Genomic DNA, 24,849 nt, shown 5'->3' on the forward strand with positions numbered 1-24,849 from the left:
GTAATATTTATGTTCATTCTGAGCTGTATATGAGAAGTAGGTGATACATTGCTAGGATTATCTGTCCACTATGGCATTGTAATTTGTTCTGATGTAACTTGAAATTGGATTTTTTTAAGAACAGAAGTAGATAAACTAGGCAAACCATTCCACACAATGGCATTTTAGAGATGGATATACTTTTATGTAGGTCAAAATGGGCTTCTCCAGAGGGAAAAGAGAAAGGGAGTGAATTAAAGCAATATTGAGTCTTATTTAAGGGAAGCAACATACCTCAACATTTCAATTACAAAATGGCCTGTTCTTTTCTCTAGGCTTGTCCATCAATATGATTTTCTGCAGTTAAATTCAGCATAGGGCAAGATGAACTGACTGGTCAGTGTATTATTTGAGACCTCTGGGGCTGTATTCTGTCATGTAAATTGCCATAAAGTCGCATGGGTACCATTGATCAAACTCCTTGCCAGAGTAAAGACATAAGAAGACTTTAAGCTCAAAATCAAAGTGTCACCTATTATGAAGCATAGCACAAAAGTTCAAATGGAAAAACCAGCTTTTAGGGATTTCTGACTCCTGACCCTTTTGTTACAGCTACAGAAGATGTTTGAATCTCTCATTTGTTTTATTAGCACTCTCTCTCTTCTTTTATGCTAACGCTTCAACTTTAACAAATAAAGAGAAAAAGAATCATGCTAGAGTAAAAAGAGTTTTACTATATGCTTTCACGCTTCAACATTATACTTGGAGTAGTTTTACTATTTCCCGTCCAGTATCCTGTTCAATATTTACCCATGCAGAACTCCAACTGTGAAAGCTGCTCCAGCAAGAGGATCCCAGCGGAGAACTGACAGAGCATGCCCAGCTCACCACAACCCCCACAACCTGCTAAATTGGTTCCTATAGTGGTCTTGCACCTGAGGTCATACTCAAAAACAGGTGTCAATCCACTGCTCTCCAGAGTCAGGCTAGGCTATTGGCTGTCAGGTGGGTCATCCAATGATTGGATCCACTTCTCATGCCACACCATGTAACCAAAGAAGCTGTAATCTTTTATCATCCTTTCCTAATATAACAGCCTCTGTGACCAAGAAAATGCAGATCATGTTGGAAATATTCTATTGTCCACTAGTATAGGGGAGAGGACATTGTTTATACAATGTTTGGAAGATATCTGGGATTCTTTCCCATTTTTAGAAAAAAATTTTCAGTGAAAAGATGACAACTGGTGGACACATTATTTTGGAAGACAGCTAGCTCTACAGATCTTCTCCTGCAGAGAAGTGGGTGTGTCCATGCATGCATACATCCTCTTGTGCAAATGTTTTAACATGGGAAAAATAATATCCAAGAAGTCAGGTGTGGGAACACTCTAAGGCCCATGGGCAGCATATGGATCCCAAAGCTTATCTGTGCAGCTCCAGGCTACTTGAGGAACTCTGATTTTAAATTTTTTTTTAAAAAAGGATGATTTTTCTTTTTGAATCCACCAGGGCACAATTGCAGCTTAAAACAACCTCTTTCCTTTTTTAGGAGCAAAGCCACTTTTAGGAGGAAGGAAGGGACTGGTTCCACAGTGGTATGAAATGGGGCAGGTGTGATCTCTTTTGACTGTATGGTTGCCCTCAGGTGCAACAGCCTCCACAATCATTCACAATTCAGATGAATTTCTCAGATCTGCTGATGGGAAAGGATCTCTCAGAAGCCTGAAAATTTTAGAGCAGCAGATCTTTACAAACAAGGCCTGCAGTATATGGAGGAAAAACAACTAAGTTGGAAAACCTAATACTGCCAATACAAAGAAATTTGTCACTGCCTATGGTTTGGAATGCACTGTGGCCTTCTGGAGTATGGCTAGAGATCATGACTTCTATGTTGGTGATCTAAAGAGCTACAGACAGCAAACATCAACAATGTGTAATCAATCTTAGCAGTGTATAGTCATACATTAATTTTTCTAAAATGATTCCAGCCAATCTAGTGTTTTGGATAGCTCAGTGGAAGACAGAGGTTGGGATTTCTATTCCCCGTTGTCCCTTCCTATCAGGAAATGGACTTGATTATCTCTAGGGTCCCTTCCAGCTCTGTAGTTCTAAGATTATGATGATGATAATTCACTAAGAATATTTTCACTTAGCCTTAAAAAATCAGTCAGTATTACATTTCTGGAAGAGAAACGTAGAGAGACAAAAAAAAGATAAAAGAATAGTTGCTAATTAACTAATGGCATTGAATGGAACTGAAATTGTTTGATTATATGAACTCATTATTCAATCAATATCTTCAGCCTTAAAATAAATGGGAAAACCTGAGTGCCTGAGTGCCCTAGATTACTGTCTAATTACTTTCCTAACCATTTGTGGCATGCATGAAACATTGTAAATATGAAGTAAACTTGGGTAGTAGGTCCTTTGTGCAACCAAGTCACAACCGTTTTTTGTGTTGCTCTTGTCGGACTCACTGATCTCCATTATTGTAACACATCTCTCCAATCCTATGTTTGGATCCTTATAGGCCCCAAGACTTCCATCAGTCAGTAATCCTAGGAGCTGTCACATCAAACTGGGTCTTCTTCCGGCTGTTCGGCCATGCCTCACTGTGTAGTAGGTGCTTGATTCCAGTTTTGCATTGTCATATATTGCTACAGGAGTTCATTTTCTAATCCATTATATTTCTGAGCCAGAAAGCACAGGTTCTGTGCCCTGAGTATTACAAATACTGACTTCCTCTTTCTTTATGTGTAGTCAAGGGGAAAATAATACAATGAAAACTTCAAGTTTCTCATAGTAGGAAAAGAGAAAGAAATGACAGACAGGTGCCAACACTGATTGTGGTGATACTGGATATGTAAGGGGCTGTGTGTCTGTTCTGATCTGGCCAGTCAGAAGAGGACACAATAGACCACACTGAACAGTCTGTTCTTATTACATCATCGCACTCTCCCTCAAATTCAATGAAGTTAGAAATACAATCTGAACATCCAGAGGAACAACTTGAAGGGAAAGTTAAAGATAACCTGGAGGTCAACAAGATCAATAAAAGTGAAAAAAAATGTTCTGCAGAGAGTTACACTATTGAGAGTGAATTTTCTCATTCACTGAAAGTGAATTTTTATATTCTCTCGATCTGAAATCATAAATTCCTGAAACATATTTTGGATGGTTTGGAAGCTTTGGAGTCAAAGCAACAACAACAACAAAAAGACTGAGACCAGATTGATTAATGTTATTTGATTGGTCTGATTGAATTAATTACTTTTTGAGATTAAATAAGAGTGATTTTTAGTTTTAATTTTTAAGTTACTGGATACACTTAATGGCATGTGCTTTTACATGAACTAGTATTCTCCATTTCAAAAGAGGGTGTTGGTTCATGTGTTGGTTCATTAAACATATTTGATTCCTGTAATACTTGATTTCCAAGAAGTATTCTAATTTTTATCATTGGTCTGATACTGCCCAAAATTTGGTTTGCATTTGTTAAAAATTATATACATGTGATAAAGAATAGAGCAATATGATGAAAAATGATTTAGAAAGGAATTATAATGGATAGAGAAGGAATCACAGAGAGTTTAGATAAAAACTTTCATCAAACCAATTATCATGAAAGGATAGGATTGCGTTTTGTAAGGAAGTTGTCTTTTTAAGGGTACATGCATAATGTACTGAAAGAACTTTCATGTATATTCAAGAAAGGTATATGCACACTGAAGTAGAGTTTAAGGAGGTGATGACATTAAAGTAGTTATTTCTTGTTCTTTAGAGAATTTTAGCTAAATTCCAATATAGGTTTCCTAATGTTATAGAAAAGGGGGAAATGTAGTTAATGCATTATTTAGGCACAATCAAAGTGCTCTTCTATGATCGACAACCATCTAAATTTTTATTCAAATCAGAGAAGTTACAGTTACCTTGTTATAGTTAGTTATACTTACTTGGATACATGCTTAGATATATTTTTGCTTTGGCTAGTTAAAAAGCTTATTCCAATGCAAAGGCAGATGTTGCAACAATAAGAAACAATTTTTTCAAGTACTCCATCTCTCTTTATGAGCCTGCCCAGAGATAATCAGGGGTGGCTTTTCTCTTGGTCCCACCACCCTCACAGGAACAATTGGTGGGGACATGGAGGGGTTTTTCTCTGTCGATACTCCCAGACTCTGGAGCTCCCTCCTACAGGAGGCCAGACTGGCCCCATCTTTGCTGTCCTTCAACAAGCAGACAAAGACTTTTCTCTTCAGGCAAACTTTCCCTTTCTGACTGGCTGTCTGAGAGGGATTTTTAAAATGGATTGTTGCACCTGGCTGCTTTTAAAAAATTGTGTACTCTGTATACTTATTCTTTTTTGTTTGTTTGTTTCTAAATATTGTCTTTTTAATGATGCAAGCCAACTTGGATCTTTTTTAAAGAGAAAGGTGAAGTATTTTTAAAAAATAAATAAATAATTAAAAAACTCAGAAATAAGTACCTATCTATGGTGACTTCATTGGCATTTAATGAGAAGGAGACTGAAAGTGGACTGATACAGACCTCAACTAAAATAAACTGTATCTTAAGATTGGACTATTACCATATAAAATTCATATAAAATAACCTGTATAAACTCTTATTTGGGGGTTTTTTATTTTTTTAAATTTTTTGCTGCGCCAAAGACTTAAAGCTGCCAACATATTGAAACACTAATAACTTGTGTAAAAGTTTTCCATCCTAGATTTTTGAAGGTTGTAACAACTTGTTGTTCTTTAGTTGTTAAATTGTGTCTGACTCTTCGTGAACCAATGGACCAGAGCATGCCAGGCCCTCCTGTCTTCCACTGCCTCCTGGAGTTGGGTCAAATTTATGTTGGTAGCATCAATGACACTGTCCAACCACCTCGTCCTCTGTCATCCCCTTCTCCTCTTTCCTTCACACTTTCCTAACTTCAGCGTCTTTTCCAGGGAGTCTTCTCTTCTCATGAGATGGCCAAAGTATTGGAACCTCAGCTTCACAATCTGTCCTTCCAGTGAGCACTCAGGGTTGATTTCCTGCAAAATGGATAGGTTTGTTCTCCTTGTAATCCAGGGGACTCAAGAGTCTCCTCCAGCACCACAAATGAAAAGCATTAATTTTTCAGCGGTCAGCCTCCAGCTCTCATTTCCATACATTGCTACAGGAAAAACCATAGCTTTGACTATGCAGACCTTTGTCAGCAAGGTAATGTCTCTGCTTTTTAAGATGCTGTCGAGGCTTGTCATCACTTTCCTCCCAAGAAGCAGGCGTCTTTTAATTTTGTGGCTGCTGTCACCATCTGCAGTGATCAGGGAGTCCAAGAAAGTAAAATCTGTCACTGCCTCCATATCTTTCCCTTCTGTTTGCCAGGAGGTGATGGGACCAGTGGCCATGATCTTAGTTTTCTTGATGTTGCGCTTGAGACCATTTTTGTGCTCTCCTCTTTCACCCTCATTAAGAGGTTTTTTAATTCCTCCTCACTTTCTGCCATCAGAGTGTTATCATCTGCATATCTGAGGTTGTTGATATTTCTTCCGGCAATCTTAATTCTAATTTGGGATTCATCCAATCCTGTCTTTCACATGATGTATTCTGCATATAAGTTAAATAAACAGGGAGGCAATATACAGCCTTGTTGTACTCCTTTCCCAATTTTGAGCCATTCAGTTGTTCCATATCCAGTTCTAACTGTTGCTTCCTGTCCCACATATATTTTTCTCAGGAGGTAGCTAAGGTGGTCAGGCACTCCCATTTCTTTAAGAACTTGCCACATAGTCAAAGGCTTATGTGTAGTCAATGAAGCAGAAGTAGAACTCTCTGGCTTTCTCCATAATCCAGTACATGCTAGCAATTTGGTCTCTAGTTCCTCTGCCCCTTCGAAATCCAGCTTGTACTTTTGGGAGTTCTCGGTGCACTTACTGTTGAAGCCTACCTTGAAAGATTTTGAGCATACACTTCTAGTGTCTGAAATGAGTGCAATTGTGCAGTAGTTGGAGCATTCTTTGGCATTGCCCTTCTTTGGGATTGGTATGCAGACTGATCTTGATGACCAGCTTGTTCTTTTGATAAAACTCTATTAGCCTTTGTCCTCTTTTGGTTTGAACTCTAAGGCCAAACTTCCCTGTTGTTCCTTTTAGCTCTTGACTCCCCACTATAGCACTTCAGTCCCCTACAATGACAAGAACATCTTTCTTTCGTGTCAGTTCTAGAAGGTGTTGTAAGTCTTCATAGAATTTGTCAATTTCAGCCTCTTCAGCATCGGTTGTTGATGCATAAACTTGGATTACTGTGAGGTTGAAAGGTCTGCCTTGGATTCATATTAAAATCATTCTATCATTTTTGAGATTGTATCCCAGTACAGTTTTCCCCACTCTTTTGTTGACTATGAGGGCTACTCCATTTCTTCCATGGGATTCTTGCCCACAATAGTAGATATGATAATCATCTGAATTGAATTTGTCCATTCCTGTCCATTTTAGTTTACTGATGCTCAGGATGCCAATGTTTATTCTTGCCATCTCCTGTTTGACCACATCCAGCTTACCAAGGTTCATAGATCTTACATTCCAGGTTCCTATGCAGTATTTTCCTTTGCAGCATCAGACTTTCCTTTCACTTCCACGTGCATCCGCAGCTGAGCATCCTTTTGGCTTTGGGCCAACAACTTCATTAGCTCTGGAGCTACTTGTCCTTGTCCTCTGCTCTTCCTCAGTAGCATGTTGGACGCCATCCGACCTGAGGGGCTCATCTTCCAGCATTATATCTTTTAGCCTGATGTTTCTGTCCATAGAGTTTTCTTGGCAAAGATACTGGAGTGGCTTGCCAGTTCCTCCTCCAGGTGGATTGCGTTTAGTCGGAACTCTCCACTATGACCTGTCCATCTTGGGTGTCCCTGCACGGCATAGCCCCTAGCTTCTCTGAACTATTCAAGGCGGGAATATGTGAAGGGGTAACAAGACTGTTATTCATGAACCTGCTGAGTGAATGAGCATAAAAGATTTTAATGAGAATTATATTGCTGTCCCTGTATTTAAGAGAACTGAGATAAGAATGACTGAAGGAAGTTCTCTAACTGCCTACTAATGGTGAAGAAATCAGACTGCAGTTTTCGTTCAGTGGCTGAAATTCTGAGATTTATTATGATTTATTATTTTAAAGATATAATTTTTTTCCTGACACAAGGTCCATCCTCAGTTAAATAGGAGCTTAAGGTACCTCAGCCCTATGTATCAATATACCTTTTTAATTTAATATCATTCTGAATAAACAGCGGTACAATTATTAGGAACAATTGGTCATTAGACATTTAGTTATCTGAAGGGGACAATATATCAATCTTAAAATAATTTTTTTCAAGCAAAATTCAAAATATGTTGCATAATTTCAAGTAACACTGCATGACTGTATGTAATCCTGTGTGACTCATGGCACAGTGGTTAAACTGCTGTACTGCAGCCAAAACTGTTCTCACGACCTGGGGTTCAATCCCAGGTAGCCGGCTCAAGGCTGACTCAGCCTTCTGTCCTTCCGAGGTCGGTAAAATGAGTACCCAGCTCGCTGGGGGGCGGGCAATGTGTAGCCTGCATAATTAACTTGTAAACCGCCCAGAGAGTGCTTGAAGCACTATGGGGTGGTATATAAGCAGCATGCTTTGCTTTGCTTTACTGGAAGCAAGATAAAAAAGATTTACATTTTCAAATAGGCCATCTAAACTACCACAGGTAAGAGACTGATTATGATAAACACATGGAGCTTCCATGTTAGAAATATTGGAGAACAAAGAAGCTATCCACCATGCAATAAAACATCTGATCACAAACTAGCAAACATCTTAATTAAAATTCTACAATAATGGACTGGGGGAAAAAAACTCATTCAGAGAGTTCTTGAACAAATGCCAAACATACTGATTAACCAATCTCTCTTCTGACATGTTGAGACAGCATCAAGACCTCAAATATCTATCTTCTTTTCAGCACAATAAAATGGGCTATTAATTTGTGAACCCATTAATTTAAAACATACTATGTTCAGAACAGTAAAACAATCAATGTTTGTATACCAGATGGGAGCAAAGTTACTTACTGAACCACTAAGGAGTAACATTGTGCCCAGTCCATAAATTAGGAGAATCATGATAGCAGAGCTTTCAGATCAATAAAAAGCCTCTGGGGGATCTTGTATCTATTTGATAACTGAATAATCTATCCTGAGGAAGAACATGCACAGTCCTATTCATAACAAAGGAACTGAACATGTTACTTGCATCCACTAATTTCTACTTTTGCACCTTTCTAGTACATAAACAAAATAACATAATTGTTTACAATAAAAGTAGTAATTAATTTATCCAAAGACTCATCTGGTTCTCATAAGACATGAGGCTCAAATTTGAACATTACCGTGTTGGTTTTGAATTGTCCCACAATGTATTTGTTTTCCTCACTCCAACCCCTGGACAACTAGAAAAGCCCACACATTTTTTGACTCCTTACCCTGATCCCAAGTTCCACATTTTCACCTCCATAGACTTCCATGCCTTCATCAAGTAGGCCAATTTCTTGGAAATATTCTCTATCCACTATGAAACATCCAATCAGCGCAGGGCTCCTACGATGGAATACAACAAGATTAAACATTAAAACACAGGGATGCAAATGTAGAGTGAATTTCAGGTATACACAGTTTTAGGTATCCTAAATAAACTATTTTGTTGTCATTTTCATCAATGAGATACATTTTTTAAAAATATGTACCTTTTAAAAGTAACAGGAGTTTTTTCCAACCAAAGGATGACACAAGCCACACCTGGCTTGTTCCTCTCTGTAACTGATGAGAAACTCCCATATGCTGCTATTACTACCATTACTAATGAATTCATTGGGAGATTTTACTTGTTTTAAAAATATGTAATACAACCATACTAAACTTATACTGACACTGTGCATTTCTTGGGAAACTCAAAATGGTTCACGTGGAACTTTTCAGCATTTTCCTATATGAATACTAAGCAGGCATAAACCTTACTTTAGGATCTAATTGTATTACTTGCCCTCTGGGCTCCAAATTTTTGCTGCCATTGAAAGAAGTCACCCATGTAACCCCATTAAGATTATATGGAGAGGTGGGGATGCAGGCTCATCCCTATACACTCAAACAAATGCTATGTATGAACTGTAGACATATAGGCTCTGTTCACAGCATGTGTTAAATACACAGAGTTGGCAGATATTGTTTATCTCCCCATTACACAAGCTTTTCCTTAGGAAGCTGGGCTGAGGGTGAAGGCCAGGTATGTTTGCATGGATGCCTTGCTGAGTTTTTTTTTCCTGGGCTTTCTTTTTGTCTCCTCACCACATGGCCTGGGGGTGGGGCCTAGGGGTGGGACTTTCTGCTTTAAAAGAGCGTGTCCCAGGACCCTGGACCCTTTTCCCAAATTCTATCTCTGGCCTTAATATGGTAAATAGGAAAGCAAATTAGATTTGCATAAGCCTGGGAGGCAGGAAAGTTTTAAGTGTCAGATCATACTTTCGCACTATTAAAGAGCAGGCCGGGTAGGTGGGGCTCGTCAACCATGGAAGGCAGCCCATCTAGGAGAAGGAAAATTCAGATTTCAAACCTCCACTGCCTTGTGGCTATATCCACTCATGGAAAAGGCTTCAGGAGTTAACCTCGAGGCAAAATCCGGAGCTGGAGTCCCGAAGGCAGCATGTGTCATCCTGCCAACTCCTGCGACGTTGCTGGAACCAGTTGTATTTGCTCTTGTCTTTCCATTGGACCATTTCAGCAATGTGGAGAGGGAGGATCTGCTGCTTGGGTAACAGCCTATCCTCCATATTACCTTACCCGGGCTTCATGCTCTGGAGAGGACACTCCTCGATTCAGAGCATGTTACCATAGTCTCTCGAGACTGAAGGATGCCTATGTACACAAGCTTTACCCTTCAACAAATTTGGGATGCAGCATCCCAGCTTCCTGGTCCATGAGTCACCTTGTCTTCACATATGTAGTCTGCATAACGTTTCTGACTGATGCAACCTGTTGCACCGCCATTTCAGCTGGAAGGTGGTGGCAGCTTGTCCAGATCACTGGTAGCTCCATTGCTTCTTTAGGTCAGCAACTCATTACACTATATATCCCACTATGCAGTGACTTGAAATCCTGCTATGCAGGTGCAGAAATGTTCAGATCCAGGTAGGCATTTGCACTTTGCAGAATCCAGTTTGATTACTCCAGATGGTACTTAAATTGCTTGATAAGAAAGCTTCAGGGGGAAAAAACACCTTTTTAAGACTATAGCTCCCAGGATCTTCCAGCTGACATAGCAGGTGAATTCTGGCAGCTGCAGTCAGAAAGTGTAGCTTCTCCAAACTCTTGTTGAGAAGGCGCTACACATTCATAGAGGAGTGGAGAAGAGAATAATTAATCTGGCTTTTACCCTTGTTCGTACTTTGTCATGCAGGCTGGCAAAAGGAAAAATGTCACTTTTTGTCAATAAGTGAGCCACAGAAGAGCGCTGGGGACAACAGGGTACTAATTAAAAGAGACGGGAGGTTGTTATAGCAGAGGAGAAACCATTTTGCATTCACCAGGCCAATGATAATCAAGCTGTGATAAACTGATGCATCTGTTCCTGATGTGCTTATGAGAGTTCTAAAACCACAAACTCTGAAAACTCCCTTCCTTCTCGTGTAGATCAGTATCTCTCTGATGCTATCCAAATGTCATTTCAAATCCTGGGAGCAGGAGACTATTTCTGGTGAACTATGCCAGGAAGAAAATGTCACCCATTCATTCTCTTCCTCCAAGGACTATGCTTCAGAAGAGTAATTCTATGCACAGAAAAAGTGCAGCCTTCACTTTACACAGGAGAAAAAAAATCCTAAATACATTTGTAAGTCAAGTATGCCAGCTTTGTACTAAATCTGCATATTTTCACCCTTCTTTATTCCCAACTGTGGCCTTTCATTGCACCGTGATTATACCATAAAAACCGCAGCTACCTATAATTTAGCACAATTTGTCACAAGTACATGAACACCATATACGGCGAGAACTGATAAAAAATGTTCTTCTGTGGGCTAAAAGATATTCTTAAAGTAAGAAGATAGGTAAGAATTTCATTATTGTTCTTTTTTTTCCAAATGGATCTTTACTAATATTCATGGAAATCTTGGAAAGAATTTGGAGGTTGGAAAGAATTTCAAATTAAAAACAAAAATTCAAATGTGGGAGAATCCAGAATTAATGGACTAGGACTTTAGTATTTAACTCTAGAAAATCTGGGTTTGACTTTGCATGTCTTCATGTGCTGGATTAGGATTGCCATATTGTTGTATTTTGAGAGGCTCAGCTCTAGTACAACATTATCTTCTTCATACCTATACAATTTGGCTAGTTGCAGTGGGAGAGGAGATCGCTTCTCACTGCTTGTAAAGAATTTTCCTGCACATTTTGACATACAATGGATGGGAAGAACTTGAGTTTAAAAATACTCATATATGAGTCCAGAACTCTTGGGATAGGAGAGACAATGAAACTGACAGATCTTCCCATCCGTAGTCATGGAATTTCACATCTACAAACTTTACTTGACACTGTACATATATAAGAAGAACCCTACTAAATCACAAGAAAAATTAATCTGTTCCAGCATCCTATGTCCTACATTGGCCCATCAAGATGCCTACTGAAAGTCTCCAAACAGAAAATGAAGGCAGTATTCTTCTGCTTTTGGTTCTGAGAACTGGTATTCTGATCACACTGGCAGTAAAGAGGTGGCATAGAACCATTATGAGTAATGTCCATTGATAATGTTATCCTCCATTAACATTTCTAACCCTCTTTTAAAATTATCTGAAAAACAGGACTGGGGAGGACTCGTCTCTGAATCACACCAGAACTACGTATCACCTGTGAGCTTCTCATCTGGATGGGCTTTAAGGATATAATGAACACTGGAAGTTTTTCTCATCCTGGAAGACAAAGGCCATCTCAATATATTGAGACAGACTTTTGGAAAAACTGTTAACTGCTGTGAGTTTTTTTGTCACCTGCGCAAAAACAAAAGTACCAGGGCTTCCCCACCACCACCAGCAAAAAACCTTGTATTTTGTGCAGAATATATTTTTGCATGGAACATATTAGTTTTAACACAAACTATACATTTCTCCTGGAAAACTGAGTGCTGTGACATTTCCACAAGAAAGTCCTAAGACATAGAAATGGCATAAAAACTCTTGTAATGTTATGCCATAGGAAGACCTTTTAAAATATTCCATTCTCCCCTGCAGGAATGAACTAAGTTCTGGTTTACACTCTCTAAAAGGACTTTATTTTTGATTTATTTCTGAGATGGATATAATTTTTTCCTCTAAAATGGTGCTAATAAAACCCAAAGGGACCAACAGCAGTTGGATGTGTTCAGACATAATTTGAGAAGTAAAAGGTGAGATTTTTTTTCCTGTCTAGTTATGATCTGCTGTCCACCTAGATGTTACCTTATAGGAGCTGTAGTGTTTTCCTGCTTCCACCATGATTTGGGTGGATTTAAATATCGGCACCATAATTCCCAGTCAAATCCTTGTGCCGACAGGGGATATTCTTCAATTTCAAAAGTGTCATATTTGATGTTATCAAATGATGGAGAAATCACTCTTTTCCGGTTTTCCTTGATTCTGGTAAGCACTGGTTCAGCCCTAAAGAAAAAGAGAGAAAAAGAACATCATTTCAACACTTATACACATCAGCTTATTTCTTCCCCTGTTCATGGTTGATCTATGAAATTACAAAAGTGTGTCCAGTTACCATTAATACTGAACCAACAATTACTGATCAGAACTTTCACTGACTTCAGCTGAAAGCCCGAACCTCCCAAAGCTCTTTAGAGTCAGTGGCCAGAATCCTATCGGTTATGTCTGTTAAGCTGCAATGGCTAAGTTGCAATGATGCAGGCCACTAGACTGCTGCTAGTTAATGAACTTTCACTTATATGTACCGTCATATGCCCAGTCAGTTGACTGACATGCAACCAGTGACTTGCTGATTAGCAGCAATTCTCCACTTATAGCACTGCGCTTATGCTGGCATAAATAACCAATAGGATTTTATCTACTATTTTTCAGTTGAGCCACCATGAAACAAGTTCTTCTTTAATGTTAATTTCTATACCACACACAGTACAACAGATGCTATTAACAAGAATAGGTGCAGGAAAACACAATAGTGTGTCTACTTCCACCAATATTACATTATGTTTTTAGTTAGTTTTTTTTAATAATTTGTGTCCCACCTTGGGTACCTTCTCTGAGAGAAAGGAATCATAAAATACAATAAAATAATAAAGAAACAAATAAAGTTACAGTTGCTGTTGTGTATGGAAATGTCAAAGCCTCTGTTGTGTACCTCTGTTGTGGTATAAAAGCAGAAACATGCCTACACCAAAAACTACTTAAGAACTTATTTTCATCTGCCCTAAAGGATGATACTGTGACATACTTCCTAACATATGTGAGTCTGTAGCGATACAGCCACAAGTAGCTTCCAGGAGCTTCATACCTAGAAAATCCATTATCACAGAAATAATGGCCTGCCAAAGATGGGTATTCTGCATATTTTAGTAAAGACTTTTATATTCATTATGTATTTATTTGAAACATATTTATGGTATCCTTTAGTTATAAAAACTCCACCTGCGTCTTACAAAGATAAGTAGCTTGACAAATCTTTTCTCACAAGCTTATAATTTGAAAGAGAGAAGACCAAAGAAACGAGCTGTTTTTTTTTTAAAAAAAATTATTCTTCTCAAACTGACCAGCTAGGATAAAAATAATTCAAATGGCAAGTGTAATGGTTGTTAGCTATATGGGAGTGGGTGACAACAAAGGTATCTGGTCTCCCAGCAAAAACACTTCTATTTTTTTGGGGGGGGGTTAGCAGAATGATTTTCTATCAAGCGATTAAGCAATAACACCACCCTGAGTGCAAACAAAAGAAATAAAAGAGTTCATGATTATCCATATCAGAGGTGGGAATAATGGCACCTATCCAGCAATTAAGACCTGTGAGCACCATGGAGGTGAAAATGCTCCTTTTTCTCCAACTCTCCATTGCAGGCTAGCTCTCCAATAAAAATAATGGGAGACGGACTGCAAGCAACTTTATCAGAAGAACTATCTTTTCCAATAACCATAATCGCTTGACATGAATATTACAGATTATCTTCTGCCTGCCTGGACTGTGAAAGATTCTTCTTTCTCAACAGCTTTCCTGATTATCTTTACCTCATAACTCTAAATCGATTCTTGCCTATCTCTGATAAAGAAAGAAAAAACCTGAGGAATATGTGCTTTAATTCAAAGCTGGATACCTTTTTTCATAACCTGTTAATTCACTGACAAATTCTGTTTCCGGTCACCATCAAGATATAATATTTGCCCACCCCAACTCAGGAGAAAACAATGGTTTAGACAAGCAGGAAACCAGTAGAAAAGCTGTTTATCTAAAAGACAAATGTATTTTCTTAGTATTTCTTAATATTACAATAAAATAAATGTGGCTGAAAGGCAATAATGTGAAGCTGTTAATAAGGGGTATAAAATGTATCCTAACATGGGCAAATTGCATCCACTGAAGTCAGGGGAGCAAGACTTCTAGAAACCTTAATTGGCAAGTTATATTAATTTTAAGAAACAGCAGAAGAAAATCTTGAATTCACTCCAAAATGTAGCAATTACATCTCCTGTCTTGCTGGTCCTCTGCTAATTTGTTTGTTTTTTGGCATATGGTACAATCAAGGAAAGAGATGAAAGACTGTGTTTTGATGTGTCAGTCCAAAATGCACTACAAAAGCACAGGTCTGAATGATCCACAAAGGCCAAAATATTACCTCCGTGGGCTTTATGGAAGGGAAGGAAGCTCATACTGGAAAGGAAGCACAAGATGACAGGCAATAACATGGCTGATCCATCAAGCTCAATTCTTGGTTCTTAATTGTTTGTAGTCAACTCTTCACCCCACTTTGATCTTCTGAATAGGTGAACAGGGACAAGTGTTTCCAAGAATATTTCCCACATTCATCTTTGTAGAATGATTCAGTTTCTGGAAACAGAACTGAAGTGGCAAGTTTGCAGCAAAGGATTTTCAAAACCAAACTGCAACAGAAAAGGACTGAACTAAATTGAGATGGCAATTCAGTTCTTCCTACTGCAGCTTGAATTATACTTTAAATTTTTAAAATCACTTTGTATGTGTTGACAACTCACCAATGCAAGGATGTCTGCATTATCACTCAATGGTTATGTCATGAATGCTCACTGTCAAGACACAGTATAATTGTGCATCTTTTCCTTGACCTTGAACTCCCTGTTGACCATAGCCTCCACTCTCCATCAGCCATAGCAATTCTAGTTGTGCTTCATGCATCTGATGAACTGGACTCAAGCCCTCACATGCCATTCATCAAGATTCTATATATGTAGTCCATCCCACTGCTTCTGTAAATAGGACAGCAGTTTTTGCTTTCACTCTGAATTCTGATCCCCCTCATCCTCAAAAACTTCTCTGGAAGACTGAGAGACTCTGCGCTCAAGATCTGGAAGGCAACAAAGGACCTGGAGAGGATAGAGCATTCCTATTGCATGAAGGACAAAGTCTATTTATGACATGGTTTGTTTTTTTACATTCAGTTCTTGGCCTATATAGAAAACTAAAAAGCTCTGTTTACCCAATGAAACCAAAGGGAATCAGGCTGATTATCTTCTTTGAGCAGAATGTCATACCATCCTCAAAATGCACAAAACTTGTGGCAAAGATGAGATAAATTCAAATGCCAATCAGGATGATTCAGGTTGTTGATTCGCTGTGTTGATACCCAGCACCATTTCAGAAATGTCTAGAACTTTACAGTCATGGCCAAAAATATTGGCACCCTTGCAATTCTGTCAGAAAATGCAAGCCTTCTCTCAGAAAATTGTTGCAGTTCCAAATGTTTTGGTACTCACATGTTCACTTCTTTGGTTTCCATTGGAGCAACACCAAAAAAAAAAAAAAAAAAGAGAGAGGAAAATTATTGGCACCCTTAACTTAAGGGTGACACTGTTGTACCCTGTGTCTGCAGATCAGCTTGAATTTGTTTGAAAGTTATTCTGGGTTCTGTATCCACCATTTGGACAACCCTCTGTTGTAATTTTTCAGTAATTTTCCTCTTTTGTGCACGTCTAGGGAGGTTAGCTACAGTGCCATGGGCTGTACACCTCTTAATGATATTGCGCAGAGTGGGCACAGGAACACTTAAGATCTCTGGAGATGGACTTATAGCCTAGAGATTGTCAACATTTTTCCACATTTTTTTCTCTCAAATCCACAGACAACTCTTTACACTTCATTCTTTTCTCCATGCTCAGTGTCACACACAACACAAAGGTTGAGTCAACTTTTCTCCAGCTTAACTGGTTGCAAGTGTGATTACTATATTGCCCACACCTCTTACTTGCAACAGGTGTGTCTAAATACAAATTAAAGGAGCATCACATGCTTGAAAAGCAATTATTTCTTACAATTTAGACAGGGTGGCAATAATTCTAGCCACTGCATTTTTGGGTTTCTGTGTGGGATTGTATCAGATTTGACTTTTCTTCTCTGTTTTTTGTGCTGTTCCAATGCAAACCAAAGAAATGAACATGTGAGTACCAAAACATTTACAACTGCAACAATTTTCTGAAAGATGGGTTGCATTTTTTGACAGAGTTGCAAGGGTGTCAATATTTTTGGCCATGACTGTACGTAATATTCCAGACATTACCCTCAAAAGAGATTAATCCTATATACTATCATTGGTTTGAAAGCTGCAATATTTTCATTCATTGCTTTAGAAGCACTGTGAGACTCCAATCCAGCTTTTATCCGCCCCCTTTCTTTCATATTTTTCTCTAAAATATTTTTTCCTCTGAAATATCTGTTTTTAAAAATATTGAACTTTTCGTGCCTTCTATATTTAAGAGTCTTATCCTTCTTCTTTATATTCCTATATACTGTATCTGCTATAAATAATAAATTGCCATATTTAACAATAACATGATATGGCACTTTTACCAACACTTTAAAAAGCATTAACTTTGTGCTTCCTTGCACTAAACAGTATCTCTTCTGCCTTAAAAAAAACAACACCCTGACAGCATCCCCTTGAACAATGATATCTGATACTTCCATCATTTATATGTAGGTGAACACACATATATCTGAGAACAGTAATATAACAGTACAAGTACAGTGATTTCCTGAACCATTGCTGTACATTTGTCAAAATTAGTTTTATCACTCAGAAGAGCTGTACAAGAGAGGCTATGACATGTCTGCATGTTCCAAATAATTCTTCATCCATGCAGCTGAAATGAGGCTATTTTTCAGAAGTGCCTATATGAAAGTAGGGTAAATCTGTCTGTTTAGCTTTTAGTTTCCAAATTTTTATATTCTGTTTTTTTAAAAATGTACTGAAACAAAATTCTCAACCATCCAGGGAAGGGACAGGCACCCTGTTAATTTCAATTTCTCCCACACGACATTCATACCCATCCCTATATATAGCAGCAAGTCTTGAAAACCACACTGAATTCTATCAAGTCAATAAACCTGTAGCAGCTTGATTTAATGGCCCAATGGCCAGACCTGTTACGCTGCTGTTGTCTTTACGATCTGTCTAGCTGCTTCTAATCTATAGCAATGCTATGAATTAGTTTCTTCCAAAAGGTCCTACTGGCATCAGGGGGTTGGGGAACTCCCTCTCCTTTGGGGGAGTGACTCTTCCCACGAAGAGTGAGGTTCGCAGCTTGGGCATCTGCCTGGACCCAGATCTCACCATAGAAACCCAGGTGGCATCTGTGGTCTGGGCAGCCCATTTCCACCTTTGGAAGATTGCCCAGCTGAGTCCCCATCTAGATATGGGGGCACTCACAACACTGATTCATGCCCTTGTAATCTCAAGAATAGACTACTGCAGTGCTCTCTACATGGGGCTACCCTTGAGGCCGATGCAAAGACTTTAACTGGTCCAGAATTCAGCAGCCAGATTAATAACTGGGCTGAAAAAATTCCAGCACATCTCCCCCACTCTGGCTGCCCTTCATTGACTGCCCTTCATTTCCACATCAACTTCAAGGCTATGATGATAACATTCAAAGCCCTAAAAGGTTTAGGTCCTTGGTACCTATCAGACCACTTGCTCCCTGTCCGTAATACCCATTCTTCACAGGCAGGGCGGTTGAGTGCATTGACCCCAAAGGAGGCCTGGAGGGAAAGAACAAGAAACTGGGCCTTCTCGGTGGTCGCGCCCGCCCATGGAACAACCTGCCCATTGAGATCCACCTGGCACCTTCGCTGGACGGGGTCAAAAGAGTATCGAAGACCTGGCTCTCCTGCTGTTTCCTTGGCTCTTCCACCAAGCTTTCCAGGAGCATTAAGATCTTGGCCTTCCTTTTACCATCCTTTTTGCCATCCTCTCTGTCACCCTTTTTACCACCTTCATTGCCATCTGGTTTAATTTACCCTATCTGGTTATGTATTAATTTATTTTTTATTGTGTTTCAATATTCTTGCTGATATTGTTGTTAGCCACCCAAAGTGGCCTGGTTGCCAGCTGGTGGGGGATATAAATTCAATAAATAAATAAGTAAGTAAGTAAGTAAGTAAGTAAACAAACAAACAAACAAACAAACAAACAAACAAACAAACAAACAAACAAACAACCCTGCTCAGTTCTTGCATACTCAAGGTAGTGGATTTCTTTAACAAGTCAATCCATCTCTTCTTTGCTCCATTCAATGCTCCCCAGCATTAACTGTGTTTTCCTGGGGAATCTGGTTTTCTCATTATGTGCCTGAAGAGCAACAGCCACAGTTTCATAATTTCTGCATCTGGAGATTCATTCGTGTTTTGCGTGGTCCATGGATTTGTAAAGCTATTTTCCAACACCACATTTTGAACATACTGACTTTTCCCTCTCAGTTTTCTTTATTGTCCAGCATCCACATCTATACATAGTAATCAGAAATATCATAATATAAATAACTTTTGGCTTAGTTTCTAGTGATGCATCATTATCTCTTGTTCTTTCATGCTTGCACTTCCAAGTCTGAAACTTTTTCAGATTTTTTGGCTGCAATCTGCCTTTGCACTGATGACTGAACCAAGCTCGAGAAAATCTTTAGCGATTTCAGTTTCCACACCATCAACATTAAAGCTATATAATTCTTCTGTAGACATTAGTTTTTACTTCCTCATATTAAACTGGAGTCTGAATTTTGCACTTTCTTCTTTCATCTTCATCAGGTGGTGTTTCAGGCATTACTTCTTTCTGTCAGTAATGCAGTGTAATCTACATATTTTAGGTTATTGATATTTCTTCCACCAATTTTTACTAAGCCTTCATCTGAATGTAAGCCAGTTTTCCATCAGATATATTCTGCATATGGACTGATAGGAAGGTAAAATGCACTCAGTGGTTGCTATGGGAAAACATTTTGTTTCTCTATATCCTGTTCTAATAGTACGTTCGGGAGTGGTTTTCAGAAACATCTGCATTTCCATGCTGTATCCTTATAGGTGGCAGCACAGATGTATACTTCAATGAAGTTTATGTCAATGCTGCATCTTGAACATTAGAGGCCTTGCCTCCTCTACTTACTATGGTAGCATTAGAAATTGGACATCTGAGTTAAGTAGCATGGCACTAACTTTCTATACTGCAGCACTAACATGTGGGATAGTGAAGGCTGGGGTCATGTACCTGTACAGTACTTTTAAATATTCAGCCGGTATACTTATTGCATTATTGGTCATCGAATGTAAAACAGGTATCTTGCCATTGCACTCATTGTCCTCCCTGGTTGCACAATGGACTACAAAAGCAGGTCCACAATGGATAGCTGCCAACTGCAAAATCTGTTTGCATGATTGCCCTTAAATAAATGAATGTGTGTGTGTGTGTGTGTGTGTGTGTGTGTGTGTGTGTGTGTGTGTGTGTGTGTGTGTGTGTGTGTGTGTGTGTGTGTGTGTGTGTGTGTGTGTGTGTGTGTGTGTGTGTGTGTGTGTGTGTGTGTGTGTGTGTGTGTTTCCAATATGATTTTGGCTCTTATTCTTAGCTACCTATAACAACATAACCTGCAATTGTGCAGTCAGACTGATGGTATCACAATTTCACACCACCAGTTATCTTGCAGGGAAGAGAAACACTATTGCCACACAACATTTTTCACAATTCAAAAGAACCACTGAGCTTACAAAAGAAGCAATGAACTTTATCTGAAAAGCCCGGTCCACAGACCATCTTGTATGTTTTTACTGGGATGAACACGGTCAAAGTGCTGTTCAAATTAGAAGGCTCAGTAGCTGATCTCCTCCACACCCCATCCCCACTTCTAAAAAAATAATAAAACATCCATAGTGGCAAAGTCAGACATTTTTTTATGTCTGTAAAACTTGAGAGACTTCTGGGAAGTGAAATCCATCCGAAATAAGGAGCAGGAAATAAATACATTAAGAATCAAATTGCTGACAATATAATTACAGCCAAATTTCTGCTTACAATAGACCTTTGATTCTAACACACACCCATTCAAGCACCCTGAATCATTAAAATTCGCCATTAAAAATATAACGTTTTTATTACAATTCTTGAAAAATGCAGGCATGAGATGTCTTTTGGATGAACTCATTATGGTGCCTCTACCCTGTTTCCCTGAAAATAAGACAGGGTCTTATATTAATTTTTGCTCCAAAAATGCATTAGGGCTTATTTTCAGGGGATGTTTTTTTTTTTTTTCATATACACCAATCTACATTTATTAAAATACAGTCGTGTCATTTTCCTTTGGTTGCTACACAACGGTGGAGGGCAGGGTTTGACTTAACTGGGGCTTATTTTGGCGGCAGAGCTTATATTACAAGCATCCTGAAAAATCATACTAGGGCTTATTTTCAGATTATGTCTTATTTTGGGGAAAACAGGGTAATATTAGTTACTGAGCAAAACAAGACAAACTGGTCTCAGTCACAAATGTCATTTTGAAAAAGGTTTATTTGACATAAAAAGTAAAATAGGCTTAGAGTAGCAAACTGAGACTTGTGGGATCAAAGTTCCAATTCCCACAAAGCCATCAGTCAGTGGCTAAGTCTTCTCTTAGCCCAACTTACTTCACAAGCTTGTTGTGCTGAGAATAAAGTGGTGGAAGAGGACTACATGCATTACTTGGAGCTCAATTGGAGAAAGGTGTGTTTATGCATATAAAAATATCTAGACAGGTGACAGCTGTTACTACTGCTGGGACAGAAGATAGATAGATATTAAAGCTGATGGCTACTGCAATAGTAGGTGATAGGTCTGTGTTCATCCAAATTCCACTTAAGTAACAAAGGGGGAAAACGTATTGCTTTGAAATATGGTGGTGCATGGCAACAGATTTGCCGATACTCCGGAGTGCCAGAAAGATGAACAAGCGAGTCCTAGACCAAATCAAGCCTGAACTATCTTTGGAGGCAAAAATGATGAAACTGAGGCTGTCTTACTTTGAAAACATAGCGTGAATGCAAGATCCTTGGGGGGGGGGGGGGGACAATCATGCCAGGAAAGGTTGAAGGCAGCAGGAAAAATAGGAGGACCGCCTATGAGATAGATTTACTCCACAGACTTGGTTTACAAAAGCTGAGCAGGGCTACTGAGGGAATGACATTTTGGAGATTGTTCTTCATAGCTCAGTGGTTTAGGTATCTGGCTGTGGAGCCAGAGGTTCAGATTTCAATTCTCCACTGTGCCTCCTGTCAGTACAGCCATCCTGTGTAGTCATGGGCAAGCTGCGTGGTCCCAGGGCACCCCCAGAAGAAGGGAATGGGGAATCACTTCTGAGTATTCTGCACCTTGAAATCCTTGAAAAAGGTCACCATAAGTCAGAGTTGACTTGATGGCACATCATGATGGTGATTCTTTGATAGGGTTGCCATAAGCCAGAGCTGACTTGACAGCACAAAACAAAACAATAACAACAAATAAGGGCATGGATGAATATTTAAAACCCTAAATTTGGAGCTGATCTGTGAAGGTCAATGTAGAAAGCATGTGTAGTTAGGACATCCTGGAGGTCTTAACCTTTGCCCCTCCTGCTGTTTCCCAAAAATTTCAGCCAGTAGAGCCAATGCTGAAGGATTATGGGAGCTGAACATTGTGAACCAGTAAACTAGGGCATTGAGTTAAGTCTTGGGAGATCCAGATTCAATTCCCCACAGAACAGTAAACTGAAAGGGTGATATTACACCAGTCCTCCTCTCTCAAGCTGACCTTCCTCATGGGACAATAAAAAAGCTGTAGCATATTGGCAAAATACAAAATTAGTGGCAGACAATACTTTTGCAGTAGCACCAAAACACTGTAAGAAAAAGAAAGCTTTGAAACCCTGCAGATTCTCACTAGGTGTTGCAGTGGGTGGGTGGAGGACAGAAAGCAGAAGGAAAAAATCATCCTAGTTCAATGTTGAAATTACAGGACCGGGAAAATTTTGAACAAATTTAATCTTCAGCTTTTATGATATAGGAATTCCCATGTATCTGGGTGCTCCTGCTTCAAACCAGCAAAACAGAAATAATATTTGTATATACAGATGGGGAGGGACAACTGATTCTATATATCCTTAAATATAACACATCTCAAATTCATTCTTTGCATGTGCAATCTCTAAAGGAGTTTAATTGCAAATCCTCTGGCTTCAGAATATTGTCAGAAATATTTTATGACTTCTCTGTTTCTCAGTCTGCACTGTCTCGCCTAATAAAAGGGCCTCTAAAAGAAAGGAGAACCATCAGCATAAATGAGATTAAGAGGAAAAGGAAAAGCTAGAGAAGGCATTCAAAATTCAAGTAACTTTTCTTTAAAGCTCAAAATGGGTGCGTATGTGTAAAATAACAAATGGGATTTCCAGTTTGTTTGTTTTTACCATACTAAGCATTAAACAAATTTAAATGCCACTTTAATGTAAATGCTAAATATTATGCTCTTTCAATATAAACATAATTCACTTTCATTTTTAAAAACTCATTAATAATTCACAATGTTTTCCACCTATTTTCTTATCTCTGGCATTAATCCACTCAACACAACAGCCAAACTTATATTGAACTTAATAATCAAAAGATTGGGACTTAGGCAGTTGTTTCACAGGGCAGCCCCCTCTCTTCAAATTTTGGGGTGAAATACTCCACCTCTGTTTGGCCCACAAACCACCCTAGGAGCTAAGAAAGTTTTATCTACTGTAAAATAAAGCATTAGTGGAACTCTACGTGACACCTCTGTAGTACCTTTTGAGTAGTGGGGAAAGAGACTCTGCCAAGTAACACAGATCCAAAATCAGCAAGACACATACCATCCCACGTTGAATTCTACATGTGCATCAAAGAGTGCAACTACTGGAGCCGTGGCTGCCCTCCAACCACTAACGCGAGACCGAATCAGGCCCTCTTGCTTGCTGTGTCGAACCACCTTGATGAACCCAGGCTTCCGTGTGTTCACCTCATCAACATATTCTGTTAGCTTCTCTTTGAGTTCTTCTGTACAAGGAATACAAAGGAAGTTAGAAACATCTATCAAACTTCCAAGATGTACTCATCTATTCCAGATTGTTAACAACTCAAACCTAACTTTGCAGGGGAGGGGGAAAAAACATAAAAGCAAAGGGGCTCTCCATGTGTATTTACTTTATGTGGTTAAACCAATTCAGCTACCAACGCCTGGTACCTGAACTACTGCTTCTTTCCACATGAAACTGCATGTATCTTCAGATTTCCTTTGGAGTCCTTTATGTGTATCCCATCACCTACAGAGCCCAGGCTGGCAAGAACATGGGATAAGGAATTCTCTGCGAGTGACCCATCTGTGGATTTCACAATCCTGGGGAAGTTAAGACTGATTTTTTTCCCATAACACTTTTTTCCTTCCACACAAAAAAGTGTTTTCAGTACTTTGAAGTAGCCATTCCACTCTTTGCTTTTAACATTTTATCTTACCTTTACTTCATTTATTTGTGTTATTTTCAAAGTTAATTAAAATAAATAAACAAACTACATTTACATTTTTTTTTATCAGAAGACCTATGGGGCCAAAAGGTGACTCGTGAATTTGTAATTAAATAAATGATTGACTGAGCTGCCCAGTAGAAATTTGGTCATTTGTTTCAAGTGAATGTGAATGCCATTATGTGACTCTGATAGTTTCTCTGGGCAAATCATATCAACATTAATACAGTATCATGAATTCTCTTGCTGCTGTATTCATTGGAAGAAGCATCCAGTTGTCAGAAAATCATGGTTGCAAAGCTGTACTGGCCCATGTGTTCAAAAGCAGCACCTTCATAATTTATTTATACTGGACCATGTCACTCAGCATGAGCTTGTGGTCAAAACCTCTGGGGAAAAAAAATTCTAATCACCTCTATTTATAAGTTGCTTGAGTTCTTAAAATAAATATTGTGTCATATTTTTTGCTTTCCATCACAGAAAACAAGGAACTATCAAATTTTAATTAATGTGACCTTCATTCCTACATGCATAACAAGACTACTACACAATTCTAAGCCCTCAAGATCAAAGGGTAAGACGGTGCTAATTTGGTATCCCCACAGAAGGATGAACATCACATGTGATGACTGCAGTGCATGATTGGAATTGGGATAGATTAGAACCTGAGGTAGGTGCTCATTCCTGTAATCAACACAAATTGCATATATAGCTAGTTTGTTCTCATATATCCACACTGACCCAATGACTATATGATTATGCTGTTTTTGGTGAAAACTATCAGAAGTAGATTCACATGTGGCTCTTCTTC

General features: G+C 38.9%; 1 protein-coding gene and 1 long non-coding RNA gene across 2 annotated transcripts in view; one reads left to right on the forward strand and one right to left on the reverse strand.

The window, feature by feature from the left end:
* The window catches only part of LOC144586140 (uncharacterized), a 42,700-nt gene extending 37,699 nt beyond the window's left edge, over positions 1-5,001 (forward strand). The window contains exon 2 of the long non-coding RNA XR_013540885.1: positions 1-5,001. This exon is cut by the window's left edge and continues 27,749 nt beyond it. This is a non-coding gene — a long non-coding RNA (uncharacterized LOC144586140).
* GALNT18 (polypeptide N-acetylgalactosaminyltransferase 18) overlaps positions 1-24,849 on the reverse strand; it is a 366,080-nt gene that overhangs the window by 89,295 nt on the left and 251,936 nt on the right. The window contains exons 4-6 of the mRNA XM_020789957.3: positions 23,390-23,573; positions 12,488-12,685; positions 8,483-8,597 (exon numbers count right to left, since the gene is read on the reverse strand). Of these exons, the coding sequence (XP_020645616.1) occupies positions 8,483-8,597; positions 12,488-12,685; positions 23,390-23,573 (497 nt within the window). The remainder of the gene's footprint in view (positions 1-8,482; positions 8,598-12,487; positions 12,686-23,389; positions 23,574-24,849) is intronic.

This window comes from Pogona vitticeps, chromosome 1, assembly GCF_051106095.1.
Source record: "Pogona vitticeps strain Pit_001003342236 chromosome 1, PviZW2.1, whole genome shotgun sequence".
NCBI lineage: Eukaryota > Metazoa > Chordata > Lepidosauria > Squamata > Agamidae > Pogona > Pogona vitticeps.